The sequence below is a fragment of the Trichechus manatus genome, unplaced genomic scaffold (assembly GCF_000243295.1).
Source record: "Trichechus manatus latirostris isolate Lorelei unplaced genomic scaffold, TriManLat1.0 scaffold00035, whole genome shotgun sequence".
NCBI lineage: Eukaryota > Metazoa > Chordata > Mammalia > Sirenia > Trichechidae > Trichechus > Trichechus manatus.
In genome coordinates, this window is record NW_004443971.1 from 11,555,357 (window position 1) to 11,575,044 (window position 19,688).

The window sequence follows — 19,688 nt, forward strand, 5'->3', positions numbered from 1 at the left end:
TTCTGGTATGTGCTAGATTGGAGCCCTGGTGGCTCAGTGGTTTAGAGCTCAGGCTGCTATCCAAAAGGTCAGCAGTTCAAATCCACCAGCCGCTCCTTGGAAACCCTATGGGGACAGTTCTACTCTGTCCTATAGGGTCGCTATGAGTCAGAATTGACTTGACGGCAACCGGCAATGGGATGTGCTAGATTTTCCACACAGTCTCACTCACCGGCAGTCTTATGAGGTTGGCTTCATTATCCCCGTGTCAAAGAGCCTTCGAGGAGTTAAACCAACTGTCCAAAGCAACACGGTGAAGTGGAAAGCCGGGACTTACCCAGATCAGTCTTAATCCAGAGCCAGCACTCCTACCCTACACAGGGAGTGAAGGGTGAGCGAGGCAGAAGCCAAGGCCACTACTCATTCATTCATTCATTCACTCATTCACATTAGAACACCTGGAGAACCTTAAAAAAGACTGAAGTGTGAGCCCCACCCCCACACGATGTTGAGGATGGAGCCCGGCATCTGTCCATGTTGAAAGCTCCACAGGTATTCTAATAGGCAGCCTGCTTTGAGAACAGTGAGGCTGGAGTCGTGCAGACTTGGGAAAATTTCTAGGCTCTGCCGCTCACTAACGGTGGTGCTCTGAGTCTCAGTTTCCTGTCTAGAAAGTGGAGATACTACTACTGAAAGTGTTGTTGTGAGGATTCAGGAAATAAGTCCTGTAAAGCACTTATTTAGCACAGTAACTGGCTTGTAACGGGGCCAATAATGGCAGTGTGGTGTGGTGAGTGATAATCAAGTCTTCTGGAGACGTTGGGACTGGGTCTCCCCCCACCCCACCCGCGCCCGGAGCAGGCCCAGCAGGGTGTGGCCCTGGGTCCTTGGGTGTGAGGACACCTTCCTCCAGTGTCTCCTTCCTCTATTAGAGTCCTTGGGATACTTCTGGCCCTTAGCCTTTGGTCAGAGAGGATGGACAGAGAACTGTCAGGAAACAGTTATGCCTGGATGGCACAAACGGTTTGCACTGGAATGACTGGCAGTTTGAACCCATCAGCGGTGCCACAGAAGAAAGGCCTGGTCATCAGTTTCTGTAAAAATGACAGCCAAGAAAACCCTATGGAGCAGTTCTACTCTTCAACACCATGGGTTGGAATTGACTTGACCACCGTGTGTTTTTGGTTTTTGGTGGACGGCAGAGTGGTGGGCCAGAAAAAGCCACCAGCCCAGCAGAGCCAAGTTGAGTCAAGGGACCCACTGTCCATCATCCCAAGTCATCACCCAAGGAGCACGTATTGTGTTCAGTTTCTGAGAAGTTCCCTCACCATCTGCTGAGAGCCCAGAAGTCACTCCTCAGCCTTAGGTCTGCTCTAACGCATGAGGGACCCATCCGCCCACCATCCCTTCTTCAAATCACAAACAGGTCTCTCTGAACCTCCCCCACCCTGGCTAAGCCTTCAGCAAGGAAGCAGCCCCGTGAAGCAGCCCACGGCACAGGCAGGAGGAACTTTCCCGCAAGAAGAGGCTGGGCCACTGAGGCCACGGAGGCCTAAGGGAAGGAATGGGGGAGGAAACGGGGTCTGTGCTGCATGGGTGCTGTCCTCACCACAGCCCGACAGGAGAGCTGTTCTGGCTATCATCTCCATTTACAGACGAGAATCGAAACTCCAAGTCCTTTAATCATTAAGGTCACTCCGCCAGAGCCTCACAGGGCTGGGATTCACACTCAGGCAAGTCTCTCTGAGGCTGAAGGAGGGGCTCAGTGACTTGCTAACAGTGACAGCAATCAGAGAAGAGAAAACGAGTCACTGGGCACAGTCTAGTGACCACCATCAGGGGACCAATCAGCACCCTCCGTGCTGCTGCTGAGGCTGTTCCGCTGCCCTGCCTGCCCTCCCCCTCTTTCTCTGCCTGTTCACAGCAGGCTTCGTCCTCTAAGGGCAGCCCAATGCCACCTCCTCCAGGAAGTCTTTCCTGCCTGGAAGTCACTTCTCTGTTCTTCCCATGTACACCTACTTCCTAGAGCTGCCACTCTGCTCTGCTTCTTTACAGCCAGCGGTTTAGCTGCCTGTCTTGCCCATCTACGTCATATTCACCTTACAACCCTGTGCTGAGCAAATGCTCTGTAACTGTTTGAGGAAGAAAGGAAGGGAAAAGGAGAGAATCCCCCTACCCCACCCTCTAGTCTCAGGACACAGCCTGGAGCAGCCTCTGATCTGAGACCTGAGCTGACCTGGCTTTATCTCAGAACTGAGCATGTGGGGACAAGGAGCCCACTGGGTCAGATCATGCCTTTTTCTCCTCTCCCCTTAAGCCTGGGTGGCTCTCATCCAGAGGGGGAGAAGACACTTCACACAGACCCCCTCCCCACCATTCCCCCTCAAATATCCTATTTCCACGTTGCCTGGGGCAGAATAGGTCTCCAGAGCTGAGTGGATCTGGGGGGAAGGCGGTGGTGAGGGAGGGAAAGAACTAATGAGAATTATAAAGCCAGCCTTGGAAGGCTTCAGGACAGGGAGGAAGAGGCTGATTTCAGTCACGAGAGCCAGGAGGCAGGAGGTGGTAGTCAGGGCACTGCATCTCTGAGGAGGGCCTGACAGAGGCAGGAGAGGCCGGCAGAGGTGGGCCTGTGCCGGCAGACGTCACCCAGGGCGTTATAAAAGGGGAGCTGTCGAGAGTGAGCCAGCTCCCCTCCCTCCCGGCGATCACCACCACAGAGACCCTGCCTGACTCCCACCCAGCCAGGCCTGAGCCAAGGTAGGTGGACTGCGGCATCCACCCGTGGGGAGGGTCCACCCCTGACCCCCAGCGGCTCCAGAGAGGGAGCAGGAAATTGGTCCCAAACTGACAGGCAAGGAGAGGGTGGTGGTGGGGCTCCTGATCTTGCCTGGTTATTGGATGGCCAGATTACGCTGGGAAGCCTGGTGGATAAACTGGTTTGCACTTTATTATTTGCAAACTAGAGGGTCCCAAGGGCTGTCTTACTGTGGGAGGAACAGGTGGAATGGATGAGCTCTCTGTTGCTGTGATTAGAGGCCACAGAAGCTCTTATAGGAAGCTGGGGAGTCCTTCAGGGTGGGGTGCATGGCTGAGGAATGGGACTCCTCTGAGCAGTTCCCCCAAATCGTTGTTGTTAGGTGCCGTCGAGTCGATTCTGACTCAGTGACGCTAGGGACAACAGAAGGAAACACTGCCCGGCCCTGCGCCTTCCTCGCAGTCATTGCTGTTTGAGCCCATTGTTCCAGCCACGGTGTCAATCCATCTCGTTGAGTGGCAAATACAACCCCAACCAAAGATCACCTACCCACCCACCCTGCTGGCCCCCAGCACTAAGAACGGGGTGGGGGGGTCACCCAAGGAAGGAAGCCACCCCTCTTCAAAAGCTGTCCTACCATGCCTGGAATTTCTCAGTTATTCACAGTACAAAAACCCCTGGGGTGGGGAAAACCACAAATATTACCCATAGCAGGTCAGCCACCTGGAAAGGGGATGGACCTTTCCACCATGTTTAGTGCCACCTGTGGACTAGGCAGCAAATGAAGAGTTGGGGGAACCTCTGATGGAAAGGACTTGGCCCCTGCTTTCTGGGGGTCTTCAGTGGTGTCTGAACGTGTGTGTGTATTTGTGTTTGTGTGTGTTTATGGGACAGGCAGTGGAGGAAAAGTGAAGTTCTCATGTGGTGTGCGTGGTACCACTATCCCTGACGGGGCAGGTGCACACACAGGCAAAGGGAGCATCGAAGAGGAACACAGCCCTTCCAATTGCACAGCCTGCAGCCACCACCCCTTCCTCACTCACCATGGGCTATACAGAGCAGCCAGAATGCTCCTCTAAAATGCAAAGCTACACGCATTCCTCCCAGGGGAAGCCCCTGTTTGGCCCTGAGGGACAGTGGGGACTCATCGCCCAGCCTGCTCACTCTTATCATCCGAAGCTCCACACACGTCTGCTGGGCAGCAGCTGTCTCCACACCCAGCCCCAGCCAGTCCCACCTCAGCACTCCAGCACCGTTGCTGATGCAGCGCCCTCTGCTGGAAATGCTTTTGTATACTTTTATTCATCTGGCCAGGAGCCCTGCTGGTGCAGTGGTTAAAGCGCTTGTCTGCTAACTGACAGATCAGCGGTTCGAACCCACCGGCCGCTCCGTGGGACAAAGATGTGGCAATCTGCTTCTGTACAGGTTACAGCCTAGGGAACCCGATGGGGCAGTTCTACCCTGTCCTATAGGATCGCTATGAGTTGGAATCTACTCCACGGCGACGGGTTTATTCACATGGCCCACTCATGCTCAGGCATCACCTTCTGCAGAAAACCTGCCTGGACCATCCAGGTCGGGCTCCCTCGGCTCCCGCAGCCCCGTGTGTATTCACATGCCTGCAGAGCATCCTTTACCACAATATATTGAAATGATCTGTTTTTGAGTCAATTTCCCAGACTAGACTGAGATCCCTGGGGGCAGCAAGCCTGTGTCTTCGCACACCTGTGCACCCTTAGCACCCAGCACAGCGCCAGCACCTAGTCAGTGCTCAAGGAGTGGTTTCTGAACTAACCTCGGCCCCAGGCATCCACGATCTGAGCCAAAAAAGAAATGGTTTTATACTGTCCTCTCTAACGGATTAATCAGGAGCCCTTGGGTGGTGCAAATGGTTAAGTACTCAACTACTAACGGAAAGGTTGGCAGTTCAAACCCACCCAGAGCTGCCTCGGAAGACAGGCCTGGCGATCTGCTTCTGAAAGGTCACAGCCTTGAAAACCCTGTGGAGCAGTTCTGCTCTGCCCCATGTGGGGTCGCCATGAGTCAGAATCAACTCAAAAGCAACTAAAAGCAGTGTTTTTTGGTTTGGGCCCAAATGAGACTCTGCCCCCCTCCCTCTTGGTCCCCTCGCCCCAGAGAGGGGCTCCAGGCTTTAGGTCTGACAAGGGCACCCTTTCTGCTCAGCCTGCAGCACCCCAGTTTGTCTTTATCATAAATTCGTTGGACAACCTCAAAGTGCCCATGACTTTTTCAAAGAGAGATTAGAATTGGGAGCTGGAAGGTGGCGGTGGGGGGGCATAAGAGGGTGAAGGGAGGGTCAGAGCACACAGCTCCCATCTCAACAGCCAAGATGACGAGGCCAATTCAGTCCAGATCCTCTCAGGGCCCATGGAGAAGAGAACATGGAGACAACCCACCTGACAAATCAGGACAGAACTTTTCCCTGAATTATAAGCAATAAGACTATTTAGTGCTGCTCTTCAAGGCTGTAAACAGCTAAGAGAAAGAGCAACCCATTGCCTCTTTCTTCTTGGAAAAGGAAGACAATTTTCTCTTACAGAAGGAGGGACTGGACAGGTTCAGGAAGGCACATTCTAATGGGGAAAGTGGAGCACAGAAGGTTGTGGATTTATGCAGAGCACAGCATGGAGGGAAGGAGTGCCTGTTCCCAGGCTCCAAAGAGAATGTTTGGACCTTAAAGTTCTCCAATGGGTGGCCTGACCCTCTTGCCCTCCCTGCTCACTCCCCCACTATATATATATATGAATGTATATATATATATATAATCATCACTCATTTGTCCTACATTCCTCTCAAGCACACCTGAGATTCGGTACCCTGGGCATTCCCCAATCTGAGTGGTCCTGCCCCTTCCACCCTTGCTGGCCTCACCTCATTGAGGAAGTCCTCTTAGATGATCCTCGCCCAGCATCATTTCAGCTCTGACCACACTCCATCACGTTTCCATGATGTGTTCTTTCAGACTCATCCCTCCTCAGGGATCCTCGAAGGACAGGGCTCTCTCCTCGTTTCTCAGCCAGATCTGCACGCAGCACCCAGCCCCAGACCCGGCGCCCGACCTAGCTCTTCCTCCCTCTCTGTCTCCTGCTCAGGGCACTTCTAGGACCTGCCTCTTCTCACCAGGATGCACCCATTAGTTTCTTGGCAGCTACTGCTCTTCGTCTGTGCCACTTCCTTCAGGGAGACATTAGAAAGGGTCGCTTCTGCCGAGGATCCTCGATGCACAGGTATGCATTGTCTGGGAAAGGGGGTGGGACCGAGTAAGTGAATTGCTGCAAAACAAGATTTACCATACTCTTCAAATTATAGCTAGTCTATTGATATGAGTTGAACCTGGCACTTAATGGAAACCGAAAACTGGCACATATGCAGCTCATTCAGGAGCCCCATGAACCCTGCAAGTTAAGGATGGTTTACCACTGTGTATTATGGGCATCAAGAAGGGGCCCTGGTGGTGCAACGATTAAGTGCTGAGCTGCTAACCGAAAGGTTGGTGGTTTGAACCCACCCAGTGGCTCCGAGGGAGAAAGACCTGGCGATTTGCTTCCATAAAAGATTACAGACACGATAACCCCATGGGGAAGTTCTACTCTGTCCCATAGGGTCACTATGAGTTGGAATCGACTTGATGGCAAAGGGTTTTTCTTGCCACAGTTGGCTGGGGCCATGGTCTACCCAGAGCGAGTTGCACTATTTTACTGCCAAAAATTATGGTGAACTCAGTGACCCATGTGTGTGAAGTGCCTTCCAAATCAGCCTTGTAAACCCTCAGTATGAAGGGGAGAAATTATACTGGGAATGGGGGAGGTGACTCAGATAACTTTATAGCTTATTTAAAATCCATATCCATTGCCATCGAGTTGGTTCCGGCTCATAGCAACCCTGCAGGACAGAGCAGAACTGCCCCATAGGGCTTCCGAGGTTGTGATCTTTACGGAAGCACACTGTCACGTATTTCCCCCATGGAGTAGCTGGTGGGTTTGAACAGCTGACTTTTGGTTAGCAGCCTCGCTCTTAACCACTGTGCCACTAGGGCTCCACATAGCTTATTAGGGGGTCACAATTAGTGTTATCAAGAGACCAGAGCTGGATCACAGGTGGGTGTGGGCACAATGGACTTAGCGCCACTTTCTTGATTTCTGTTACTACAAGCTTTCCAATAGCCTCTCCATAGTTAACAAGCATTTATTGAAGCCCTATTATTTGCAAGGCACTGTTTCAAGCATGCTGATGGACAGAGATGAATGAACACTGCCCCCACCCTACCCCAAGAGACTCACACCCAGTGGGGAAGCCCGATGCAGTGCCCGGTAGTGAGCCAAGAAAAAACCAGTCGCCATCTTTGACTTGACGGCAGTGGGTCATCTAGTTGATTCCGACGCACGGCGACCCCATATGCGTTCGAGTAGAACTGTGCTCCAGGGTTTTCAGTGGCTGATTTTTGGGAAGTAGATCACCAGGTCTTTCCTCTGAGGTGCCCCTGGGTGGACTAGGTTAGCAGCCCAATGGGTTAACAGTTTGCTCCACTCAGGGACTCCGGTGAGCCAAGAAGAGGCACAAATACTTCGGTTTTATTTAATTCTAAGCTATACCCTATTTGCTTCCTAAAAGGAAGTAATTTAATGTAAAAGATATTTAACTCGTGAACATTTAAAATCAAAGTCATGTTGAACGAGGAGGTACCAACTGGGCTAAACACCTAAGCTAAGAGGGCCATGCTGGATCTGGAGGCACTGAGCTTCGATCTTCCTAGAAGTCTGTGAACAAAAGGGAGGCATAGGATGAGGTCGCTAGTAGGTGTTCCAAAGCAGCCTTTCCTGCTTCCCGAACGCACGTAGACTCCTTGGCGGCCTAGCTGTTAACAGCTATGGCTGCTAACTAAAAGTTCAACGCTACCAACCCAACAGCCCGCTCCCTGGAACCCCTATGGGGCAGATCTACTTTCTCCTATAGAGTTGCTACGAGCTATGAGTCAGAATCGACTCGTTGGCACCGGGTTTGGTCTTTTTTTTGTGTGTGGGGTGGGGGGACGCACATACCCAGCCTCACCGCAGCCTCTCCCCGTGGCTCTCTGTCCTAGGCCCGCAGCTCGGACCCTTGGCCCTCCTGGCCACCTGGGAGCAACGGTGCGCAGAGAAGAAGCCCACCTCGGCCCGGCCGAGACCTCGGGGCGCCTCGCTGTGTCCGCCCCCTGAGAGCCCTGCGGGACCCCGGCGGCCAGGTCTGTGCGCCCCCCGCAGCCGCCTGACCCCCTCACCCCGGGGCGCAGTGCTGGCGCAGCGGGAGAAGGACCTGTCCACTTACAACTGGAACTCCTTCGGCCTGCGCTACGGCAAGCGGCAGACGGCCCAGCAGGCATGGCGCGGGCGGGGCGCCGGCAGGGGCTGAGCCGGGAGGGGCCAGGGCGTTTCTGTCCTGAGGCAATAAAGGAAATACTGCTAACTCGCCAGCGTGTGATTTGTAGCTAATTTTTGCAACCAGTGCTGATGAGGTAGATCCTCTTCTCTCCTCAATCAGATCTTTAGTTGGTTTTATGATGACTTCGGTGTCATCAACATCGGTGCTTCTCAAGCTGTAGGTGGTGAAAGAATAGGTTTGTTTCCAATCTGTTGCAGATCAATACTTAAAAAAAAAAACAGCAATAAAAATGAATCACTACAGGGAGTTATTGTTTAAGGGGGACTGGGTTTCTGTTTGGGGTGATTAAAATTTTTTGAAGAATGCAAAAAATAGTCGGTGTTTACAAAAATGAGTCACTAGAAAACTGAGAATTAAAAAATAATCAAAGAGAGACTCAAATTGGATGCCACTTGGATGTGTTAACAATGTCAGATTTCTATAAAAGGTTTTGAAGGCTTCCTCCTGACTCCTGTACTTTTCTCACTGGAGACAGGCAACATTTTGCAGATGGGCATGGGCGGCGGCCCACACTTTTGAGTAGCACTGACCTAGGCCGGGGGAAGGCAGACAGATTGAGTAGCTTCCCTTTTCCCAGGGAAATTATCAGCCAGTTGGACAACTCACTCTGGGGGATGATACCAACCACCCCCAGAATGAGTCCTGTCCACTGAGACATAATCATCACCCCACCCCACAGTCAGACCTCTGCCGGGTGCACTGAAGCCCCAAATCCACGTGCAAGGGACGTCAACAGTGGACTGGGCCATCCACCGTCCCCCAGGGAAGCCAGGATGGGCCAATACTTTATCTGTATCCTTCCTCTTCATCCTTGGAACCACCTAGGGTTGTTGTTTTGTTAGGCATTGTTAAGTTGATTTTCAACTCATAGTGACCCCATGTGACAGAGTAGAACTGCCCCATAGGGTTTTCTAGGCTGTAATCTTTACGAGAGCAGATTGCCAGGTCTTTCTACTGAGGAGCCAGCCACTGGGTGTGTTCAAACCGCCAACCTTTCGGTTAGCAGCTGAGCACTTAACTGAACCGTTGTGCCACCAGGGCTCCTTAACCCCCCAGGAAAATGGGCATTATCCCCATTTTTACAGGTGAGAACCCTGAGATCCACAAAGATAGAGAACTCACTAAGGCACACAGCAAGTCAGTGGTAAGCCCTAGGACTCCTGATGCCAGAGCCTGGCGCCCCCGTTACGCTGTGATGGGTCTCTGAGATGGCAGGACTTCCACCTGAGCCAGCCGTGGTCGGGATGGAGAAAGGCCAGTCTGCCTTGGTGGCACAAGGAGTGTTGAGGGGACATTCCTGGGGGCCCCAGTAGCTGGGGAGTTGGAGTTGCTTTAGGAAGAAGTAGACCTTGTCAGTAGGGTTGTTGTTGTGTTTGGTCAAGTGGATCCCAACTCATAGTGACCCTATAGGACAGAGTAGAACTGCCCCATAGGGTTTCCAAGGCTGTAATCTTTATGGCAACAGATCACCAGGTCTTTTCTCCCAAGGAGCCACTGGTGGGTTTGAACCACTGACCTTTTGGGTAGCAGCCGAGTGCTTTAACCACTGTTCCACCAGGGCTGGCTCTTTAGAAATATGGACAATACCAGAATAGCTAAGAGAGTAGAAAGCTGTCACCTCTGAAGAGCAGGGCTCGGGACTGAGGAGTGGGAGCAGGGCTGGAGACTGCAGGTTTCATTATAAGCCTTTTAGTTCTACTGTTCTTGTTTTTAACTGTGGCAAAATATGTATAGTAGAGAATCTTCCATTTTAACCATCTTTAAGTGTACAACTCAGTGGCGTTAATTACATTCACAGCGTGTGCAGCCTTTACCGCTATCTACTTCCAAAACCTTTTCAACACCCCCAACACTTTTATTGGCTTTTAAAGCTAAAAGCATGCCTTTTTTTCTTACAGAAAGAGACAGAGAAATCCATGTTCCAGGAAATGTTTTTCCCTAACCCCTCTCCTCTCACCCCAGCTACACTTCCGCTGGTGACACTTCACACACACCTGGCAGCCTCCGGTCAGAACCACGCCCTGCCTCACCTCCCCCATCCCACCCAGCGGCTCTGCTGTCCACACCCTCCCGTGGGAAAGGACCCTGCTGCTTAAACTTGTTTGACGGTGAAACACACCCCAGCTGCCATTTGGGGAAGCAATTTTGTATAAGCTTGTTTGACAGCGAAATACACTCCAGCTGCCATTTAGGGAAGCAGTTTTGTATGTTTCTAGCTTTCACCCTTCAGGACATGGCATCTGATCCCACAATATTTACATGCATCTCATTTCAGGAAGGAGCCCTGGCGGCGCAGTGGTTAAGTGCTCGGCTGCTAACCAAAAGGCGGGTGAATCCAACCCGCCCAGCGGCTCCTCGGGAGGAAGAGTGGCAGTTTGCGTCTGTAAAGATTACAGCCTAGAAAAAACCGTTTGAGGGCAGTTCTGCTCTGTCCTATAGGCTCACAGCAGTGGGTTTATTTCAGAAAGACTCACTGGACCAGGCTCTCCAGCAGGCCCCCAGGCCCCTTGCCCATCCTCTTATCCTCCCAGGACCTGTGAACTGCCCTGCAAAGTTCTTGGGTCACCACCTGAGCAGTTCTTAGGTTGGGTCATCCCAACCCTGTAGCTGAATTCCTGTTCCTCCAAGGTCCCTGGAACAAACAGCTGCGAAGCTTGGTTCTCTCCACCCCCACACCCTCTGCTTCAAGGTTCCCCTGGTCCTGGCCCCAGCCCCTTCCCTAGAGTCCTCCGCATTATTATTCCTTCTGGAGGGTCCACCCACACGAGGCAGCCCTGGCTAGTTATTAAAATCTATTCCGGGTCTTTCTTTCCCTCTCAAGGCCCCAGCTGCTCATCTCCTCCAAGCTCAGTGCCCCTATCTGATTGAAAAATTCTTCCGATGAGCCAGCTGGGACCCTCCAGGGATGGGGAGCTAAGCATGCTCTGGGAAGAAGGGCTGGTGGAGGAAAGACATGTCTGATTTTTATCTTTTCTCCTGTTTTCCATTTGCTTTTTATGAAACAGAAGCAGGACCAGCCCAAATACGTTTAACTCCCGAAATCCAAGCCTCAATGAGCCCAATTTTCACCTCTTTACCACCTCCTCCAGGGCTGCGGCCATGCCAGGCGTTTCTCCACTAAACTGCTGATGGCCAAGAATAAATCTGCCCATTTCAAAGCAGCAGAAAGCAGGCTCTTGGCCTTCCCGCCCTCCAACCCCTGCCTTGCCCTCAGCACCCAAATTTCCTTGGGGTCATTATCATAGAGAGTGGAGGTTAGGGCCATTTTTAGAGAAACCCCTGAGCATCAAGTGTCTCTTGAGCAAGTCGCAGAGCCCCCCGACCCGTTAAAGCCCCTGCCCCCACTCTTCACTCCCAGCCATGGAATCTAAAGCCAGGCTCGGACTGGATTTATGTGTCTCCTGACTGGTTCTCACGTCCTGGGTCTGCCCCATTGGGAAAGGGCAGGTGCCCCACAACCCTTCCCTCTGCCCCCACCCTTGCCACTTCCCTCGACGTCTGAGGTGACGCAGCCTGGGACCTAGATGTGGGATCCTGGGGAGCTTCTGTGAGAAGTACTGGACCCCTGGGCAGAGGGGCTTGGGAGATAACCTGATAAGGGTCCCCACTCACTCTCCTTCCCATTCTCCCACCGGCACAGCCCGGGCACCGGAAGGGCCAAGTCCAGAGAGGAGAGACTCAAGTGGTGGTCCACTTCCCCTTTTGGGTTATCCCCACCCCCACAACGGAAACGGAAACGGGAGAGTAACAGGTCAGGCGACCTGGCAGGGAGGAGGACACACAGAATTCTAAAACACTGGAAGGACCCTGAGAGTCACTGGCCCTCTTCCCGGGGGGGACGCCTCCCTGACAGTTGAGCAGCCGCCCTCAGCATCACTGTCCCAGGGTGAGGGGCTTATACCTCCCCGGGCGTTCCCTCCGTGGTTGGGCAGTGTTGACTGCTAGGCAGTTCTTCCTGAGAATGAGACTAAAACCAGAAGATTCTCCCTCCTGCTCCTCGCTGACCTCAGTTCTGCACTCTGGGGCTGCACAAAAGAGGTCTGGTTCTCCTTCCCTTGCAATGTCCTTCTAGGGCTTTCTGTCAGCCCCTGTGGCTTCTCTCCTCCAGCTAAGCCTCCCAGGGCCCTTGACCAAGCCTTCAGGACTTGGTGTCAGGACCCTTGTTCGTTCAGGCTCCAGACCTCACACTGTCCAGCTTGGATGTGTGCCCAGCCTCTGACCACAGGATCCCAGGCCCACAGGACTTGAGAAGGTGGAGGGAGAGGGAGTCCATGAAAAGAGCAAGGATGGCATTCTGAGCAGAGCAAGGATCAGGTGAGACACAAGAAAGGCCACTATCTCTGGGCCCTGTCACCCTCTCCGAAGTCACTTCCTTGCCCCTCCTCTGGTTCCCTGCAGCCCTGGCCTACAATGTGACTGCAGCCTCCACGTGAGTTAGCAGAATTATTGTATGTGTCTCTCTCCTACTGGTCTGAGGGCTCCCCAGGGACAAGTGGGGGAGGTTATTCACACTTCTGATTGTTTTGTTTTTTATTATGGTAAATATATATGTAGAGTCCCTGGGTGGTCCTAACTGAAAGATTGGAGATTCAAGTCCACCCAGAGGCACCTCAGAAAGAAAAGCCTGGTGATCTACTTCTGAAGTATTATCCAGTAAAAACCCTATGGAGCACAGTTCTACTCAGACACACATGGGGTTGCCATGAGTTGGAGTCAACTCTAAGGCAACTGTTTTTTTAAGCATATATGTATATGTGTATAGCTCTTAACCACTGTGCCACCAGGGCTCCATTAATACATATATATGTATTGTATCAGAAGCCCTGGTGGCGCAGTAGTTAAGAACTTGGCTGCTAACCAAAACGTTTGCAGGTGGAATCCGCCAGCTGCTCCTTGGACACCCTATGTGCCAGTTCTACTCTGTCCTATAGGGTTGCTATGAGTCAGCATCGACTCAATGGCACTGGGTTTGGTTTGGTTTTGGTTTTATGTATTACATATGTATGTACATATGTATACATATATGTGTGTGTGTATATGTGTAACAAATGGCAAACGTTTTGTTACGTGTATATTACACGTACATAATACATAAAAACCTGTTGCCGTCGAGTCAATTCTGACTCACAGTGACCATATGGGACAGAGTAGAACTGCCACATAGGGTTTCCAAGGAGCAGCTGGTGGCTTCAAACTGCCTACCTTTTGGTTAGCTGCCAAACTCTCAACCACCATGCCACCAGGGCTCCTATAATAATATATGTGTATATGTATTATATGTGTATATACGTATACATATATGTGTGTGTATATACGTGCATATATACCCATATAATATATACATATATACACATATATATGTATTATATATGTATATATATATGTGACAAAACATTTACCACTTCAACATCACGCTTCCATTCACACTTCCATGCACTGCTGGCCCCAGGACTGGCAAGCAGGTGTGCTGCATATGCTGGCAAGAAGCAGGGATAGATGTAGGAAGTAAGGACTTTGGGGTTTGGAGAGTGCCTGGATCCACGGGTTTCTAGTTCTGCCGGCTGCTCAGAGGTTTGACTGTTATCTGCTCTGGACCCTCTGGCCAGGCCTTTGCCATGTAAGAGTCCGGAATCTTAACACAAAATGTATGTGAGGGTCCTGCTGCACTGTGCTGTGTCTTAATGCAGCTAGGTGTGGAGTTTTAAAGAGTGCCCCTTCCCCCACAAAAATCCCTGCGGGGTCAGCACCACTGCTTACAGCCCAGCCACAGCTCAGCTCCCCTCAGTTTAGGATCCCATGGGCTCTGCCAGTCCTCTCTGACCCCCGCAGCCACAGAAGAGGACCCAGAGTCACAGGGTGGAGCTCTCAGCTCCGCCTCTCCTAAGCTCTCTGCAGCATCAGCTTCTTCATCTGAAAAGTGGGGATAAGGGCGCCCACTTCATAGGCTGCTAGTAGAGTAAAGTGCATTACTATAGGTGCTCATAGGCTGACTGGGCCTCCCCACAGCCCCTCCCCATTTCCTCTCTCCATGCTCCTTGCCCCCCCTCTGCTCTACGGTTTGGGGAGAGGGGAGGGAGAAGAAGGATGGGTGGGCAGTCATGCCTCCTGGCCTTGACAGGTTACAATCTTGTCAGGGCTTATTGGTGGGAAAGGAGACAGATCACTCTCCCAGAGGAGAGGCAAAACTGACTCTGCACCAGGGGCCTCGCGACGGGAGAAGTGAGATGCTGGGACAGAGCACCACATCACCTCGGCAGATTCGAGTCCCCGTTCTGCCAGACCCAGAGCAGGACACCTTCCTTAACCTGCCAGGCCTTGGTTTCCTCCTGTGTCATAGGCGAGGTCCACTCACCAGGCTCCCATGGACATTGGGAGGCCTCCGCCTTTCAGGCTCATGCTTTTTGCCTTGGACCGTCTGCCCCCACTCACTCACTCACTGATCACTACTGGACTTCCAGGTCCCACCCCCTAATTTATCATAGACTTTGGCTCCTGGCTTACGGACTTCCTCTACCCCAAGACCTCTGCCACCATCCTGGATGACATCACCATCCACGTGGATGCTGACCTGGCCAGCACCCTGGCCTCTCAGTCCCTTGATGCTCCACGCCCTTCCACTCCAGCCGCCCACTCCCCTGCCTCCTCTGGACCTTGTCATCACTTGCAACTGCTGCACCTCCAAAGAGACTATCTCAAGCGTCCCACTCTCGACCACCTCCTCCCTTCCAGCTGTTCCCACCACCACTGCTCTGTCATCCATGGTCCTCTCTGCTTTCTTCCAATTCATCCATCCTGTTCTGTCTTGTCTTCTTTCCTAGATGCAGTCTATCATCCAATAGCATTTTGCCAAGACCCTAAATACTTTTGTCCCTCATCTTTAATCGCCATATCTGGCAAAACCCCAGCTCAGGATGAACACAGCCACGCACTTTCTCTGCATCTGTGCCTGGGCAGCCAGCACTGTGGTGGTGATGGGGGAAGTCAGAGAATAGGGCACACTGGCTTCCTATCCTGTCATGCTGTCCAGCATTCATGTGCTCTTAATTCCTCCCAGAAGTCCTCTTGCTTAGCCATTATCACGGAACAATTTGAGTAGAAACTTTTGAATGGGAAACTAATTTTCTGTGTAAACTTTCATCTAAAACACAATAAAAATTTCAAAAATAAAATAAAACTCAACAGAGCCTGCCCCTGAGGTCACCTTTTAGCTAAATAACAGATTGGCCCACAAAATAAAGAATATCACTTGTGAGTACTGTGCTCCTTTAAAAAATCACCCATATAACACCAAACAGTCAATAGTTACTTTAAAACAAAGATGAGAAAGTGGACAGGGAAACTAGATTAATGAAAACAGAACAACCAGAAGTGAAATAATGAGAATGTTCACGCATTGTAAATAATGTAACCAATGTCACTGAACAATTTGTGTAGAAATTGTTGAATGGGAACCTAAACTGCTGTGTAAACCTTCTCTGAAAAACTGATATAATATTATAAAAAAGGAAAGAAAAGAAATCCTCTTGGTTTCTCTGGTCAGTTCCTTTCTACTTGCCACAACTATTTTAAACCTTCTCCATTTCCCTCACACCTCTAAACTCCTACCCATCCCCAACTCTCAGTAGAGACTCCTGCTTCCTACTTGTCAGAAGACAACAACCACCAGACAGGAAGTCCCTCAGCTCCCAATACCAAGCAAGTAAACTTCCGACACCCAGACCCTCCCTATCACAGAGGAGAAGATGCCTCCCGCAGCTTATCCCACACGTGCACACCTACCCTTTCAAGAATCTTACTAGATTGAGTTTTCTCCTCTCAGCTGAGTCCTTTCTGTGCCTCTAAATATGTTCAATTCCCTTCCATTGTTAAAAAGGAAGGAAGGAAAGAAGGAGGGAGAAGGGTAAGGAAGGAAGAGAAAGGGAGGGTGGAGAGAGAGGGAAGGAAGGAGGGAAGAAAGGAGGAAGAGGGATGAAAGAAATTCTCCCACTTGGTCCTCATTCACCTCCAGCTATCACCCTCTTTCCTCCTCTTTACCTCCTAACTTCCCAAAATAGCTGCCTATACGATGCTGTCTTCATCTCCTTACTTCCCATCATCCCTCAGTCTGTCCATGTCTGCATTCCTGTTTTCTGCTCCACCAAGACAGCCTTGCTAACAGGACCCGTGGTCACATGTCTACTTTTTAACCCATGTCTTTCCTGACCTCGTAGCAGCACCCACCTTTTTTCACCATCTGTTCTTGAACCACCCTCCTCTCAAGGCCCCGGGGACACCACGTCTACTGGTTTTCTCCTGCCGCCCTGGCCATTCTTGAGTCTCCTCGGCAGACTCTTCCCGTACTACTGGTCCACTAATGCTTGGACCTTCTTGCTCTGCATGTTCTCCCTGGCTAATTTCATTCATCTGTGGCATTAATTATCTATTGGAAATAATGAATAAATATTTCACCCAGATCCAAATATGTACCTGCCATTTGAAATCACTGCTGGGATGTCTCAAAGGAGCCCTACATTCAACAGGTCCTCAAACTCATGGATCTCTTTCACTGCACATTATTTGTTACCAGCCATCTAGAAACCTCCTCATGTCCTCACTCCCTGTTACGGATTAAACTGTGTCCACCAAAATGTATGTTGAAGTCCTAACCCCTGGTACCTGTGAATGTGACCTTATTTAGGAAACAGGATCTTTAAAGATGTAATTACTTAACTGAGGTTCTACTGGAGTAGGGTAGGTCCTATCCAATTATAGTGGTATCCTTATAAAAGAGAAGAAGGGACCCAGATCACAGAAGGAAGGCAGCCATGTGTAGACGAAGGCAGAGGTGGGAGTGTTCTGTTGTTGTTAGGTGCCATCAAGTCACCTTTTGACTAATAGCGACCCCATGTGACAGAGTAGAACTGCTCCATAGCATTTTCTAGGCTGTAATCTTTATGGGAGCAGATCTCCAGGTCTTTCTCCCACAGAGCCGCTAGGTGGGTTCCCACCACCAACCTTTTGATAATCAGCTGAGCGCTTAACCATTGCACCACCAGGGCTCCTTTGGAATGCTCCAGAAACCAAAGAACTCCAAAGATCGCTGGCCATAAGCTGAAGCTGGAAGACAGGCAGAGAACAGACTCTCCCTCAGAGTCCTCAGAAGAAACCCACATGGCCAATACCGTGATTTGGACTCCTAGCCTCCAAAACTGTAAGAAAATAAAATTCTCAATTTATGGTGCTTTGCTATGGCAGCCCTGGGAAACTAATACGATACCCATATCCAGTCAGTCACCAAGTCCTGCGGATTTTACTTCCTAAATTTCTCTCAAATCCATCCAATCTTCTTTGTCTTCAGCACACCCACCTACCCTAGTCCAGGCTTCCAAGTTCTAGTGCCATAGCTTCCTAACGGGTATATGGTACCCTGCTCTGGACTCATTCCTGTTCCTCGCTGGTCCACACTGCAGCCACAGTACGTTTGCAAAACACATCTAATTACATCATCCCCTGCTAAACCCGTCAATAGCTTCCCACTGCTGTTAGGGTAGACGTGTTGTTAGTTGCCATCAAGTTGATTCCAACTCACGGTGACTCGATGTGTGCAGAGTAGAACTGCTCCATCGGGTTTTCAAGGCTGTGACCTTTCAGAAGTAGATCACTAGGCTTGCCTTTCTTTCGAGACAACTCTGGGTGAGTTCTCACTACCAACCTTTTGGCTAGTAGTTAAGTGCTTAACCATTTGATTCAAGAACCTTTACGATTTGACACTGAAGTCAACTACGTAATGAGTTCTGGATCATATTGCCTGAATCTACAGCCTGACTCTATCACTTACTGTTAGTGTGACCCTGGGCAAGTAACCTTCTGAATCCTCCTGTGCCTCAGTTTCGTCATCTGTAAAGTGGGGTAGTAATGGTATTACCTCGTATAGCTACTGTGAGAATTAAATGCTTTAAACGCCTATAGTGGTGCCTGGTGCATAGGAAGCACTCAGTAAGTGTCAGCTCTTGTCATCTCCTGCTTCCCCAGGCTCGACTCTGGCCCCACTCCCTCTCATCTCTGTTCTAGCCATGTTGGCTTTCTTTCCGGTCTTTGTTCTCACCATGCACCCTCTCCACAGGGCCTTTGCACATGCTGGTCTCCTTGGACTCTCTTTCCTTCCCTCTTCAGTTGTTCGTTGCTTTTTCAGACTTTGGATTACAGCTGAGTATAATTTCCTCAGGGAAAGCTTTCTGGAGGCTCCTGTCACTGCTCATCGTGACTATTTTATATTTATGTTGTGATGATAACAATCTTTCTCTCCTACAAGACACTGGGCTCCACAAGACCAGAAACCGTGTCTATTTGTGTCATCATTGTAACTCCAGCATCTATAAAAGTGCCTGACATTATAAAAAATGTTCCATGAATATCTGCTAATGAATGAAAGAAGAATGAATGAGCACCTTAGGCCAATTTTTTTCAGTTCTCGTTGAGGCTATTCTGACTCATGAAGACCCCATGTGTGTCAGAGTAGAACTGTGCTCCATAGGGTTTTCCATGGCTGATTTTCAAAAGTAGATCTCTGGGCCTTTCTTCTGAGGTGTCTCTGGTGGGTTCGAACCTCCAAACTTTAGCCCATTAGCAGCCAAGCACATTAGCCATTTGTACCACCCAGGGACTCCACCCTAGCCTATAGGGGCGTGTCTTGGTCATCTAGTGCTGCTATAACAGAAATACCATAAGTGGATGGCTTTTACAAAGAGAAATTTATTTTCTCACAGTCTAGTAGATTACGAGCCCAAATTCAGGGCATCAGCTCCAGGAGAAGGCTGCCTCTGTTGGCTCTGGAGGAAGGTCCTTGTGATGCATCAGTCTTCCCTTGGTCTGGGAGCATCTCAGTGCAGGAACCTCAGGACCAAAGGACGCGCTCTGCTCCTGGCACTGCTTTCTTGGTGGATGAGGTTCCTGTGTGTCTCCACTCGCTTCTCTCTTTTATCTCAAAAGAAATTGGCTTAAGACACTATCCAATCTTGTACACCTCATCAGTATAACTGCCGCTAATCCATCTTATTACATCATAGTGATAGAGTTTACAACGCATAAGGAAATCACATCAGATTACAAAATGGTACACAATCATACAATACTGGGAATCATGACCCAGCCAAGTGGACAGATATTTTTGGGGGACACAATTCAATCCATGACAGAGTGCTTAATAAATGTTCATTCATTCTGAAAAAACAGCCTCTCCACTTTGAGGGGTTGTAAAAAGTCTTCCCCTGCCCTCAATATTTCCCCCACTGCCAATGACAATGCCTGAAAATTCACCACTAGGGCCCATCATTTGGTGAGGATGTGATCATATCTGACGTCAAAACACATTAATTAGCTAACACATTAGTGACAGAGATTAGCTCCTCTGATTAAGTCTTTACCGCCCACAGTTGGCACAGAGAGCAGCACCCTGAAGGCACAGGACTTAGGCTGCTAGAGTAGCTGAGAGGACTTAGGATGCTAGAGTAGCTGAGAGGACTTAGGATGCTAG

At 50.4% G+C, this 19,688-nt stretch overlaps 1 protein-coding gene across 1 annotated transcript; it reads left to right on the plus strand.

Annotated features, from left to right (window-relative positions):
* Positions 1-5,882: 5,882 nt before the first annotated feature.
* On the plus strand, positions 5,883-8,146 carry KISS1 (KiSS-1 metastasis suppressor). The gene is made up of 2 exons (XM_004375348.1): positions 5,883-5,985; positions 7,839-8,146. The coding sequence occupies exons 1-2, from the start codon at positions 5,883-5,885 to the stop codon at positions 8,144-8,146; spliced, it is 411 nt and encodes a 136-aa protein (XP_004375405.1).
* The last annotated feature ends 11,542 nt before the right edge of the window (positions 8,147-19,688 follow it).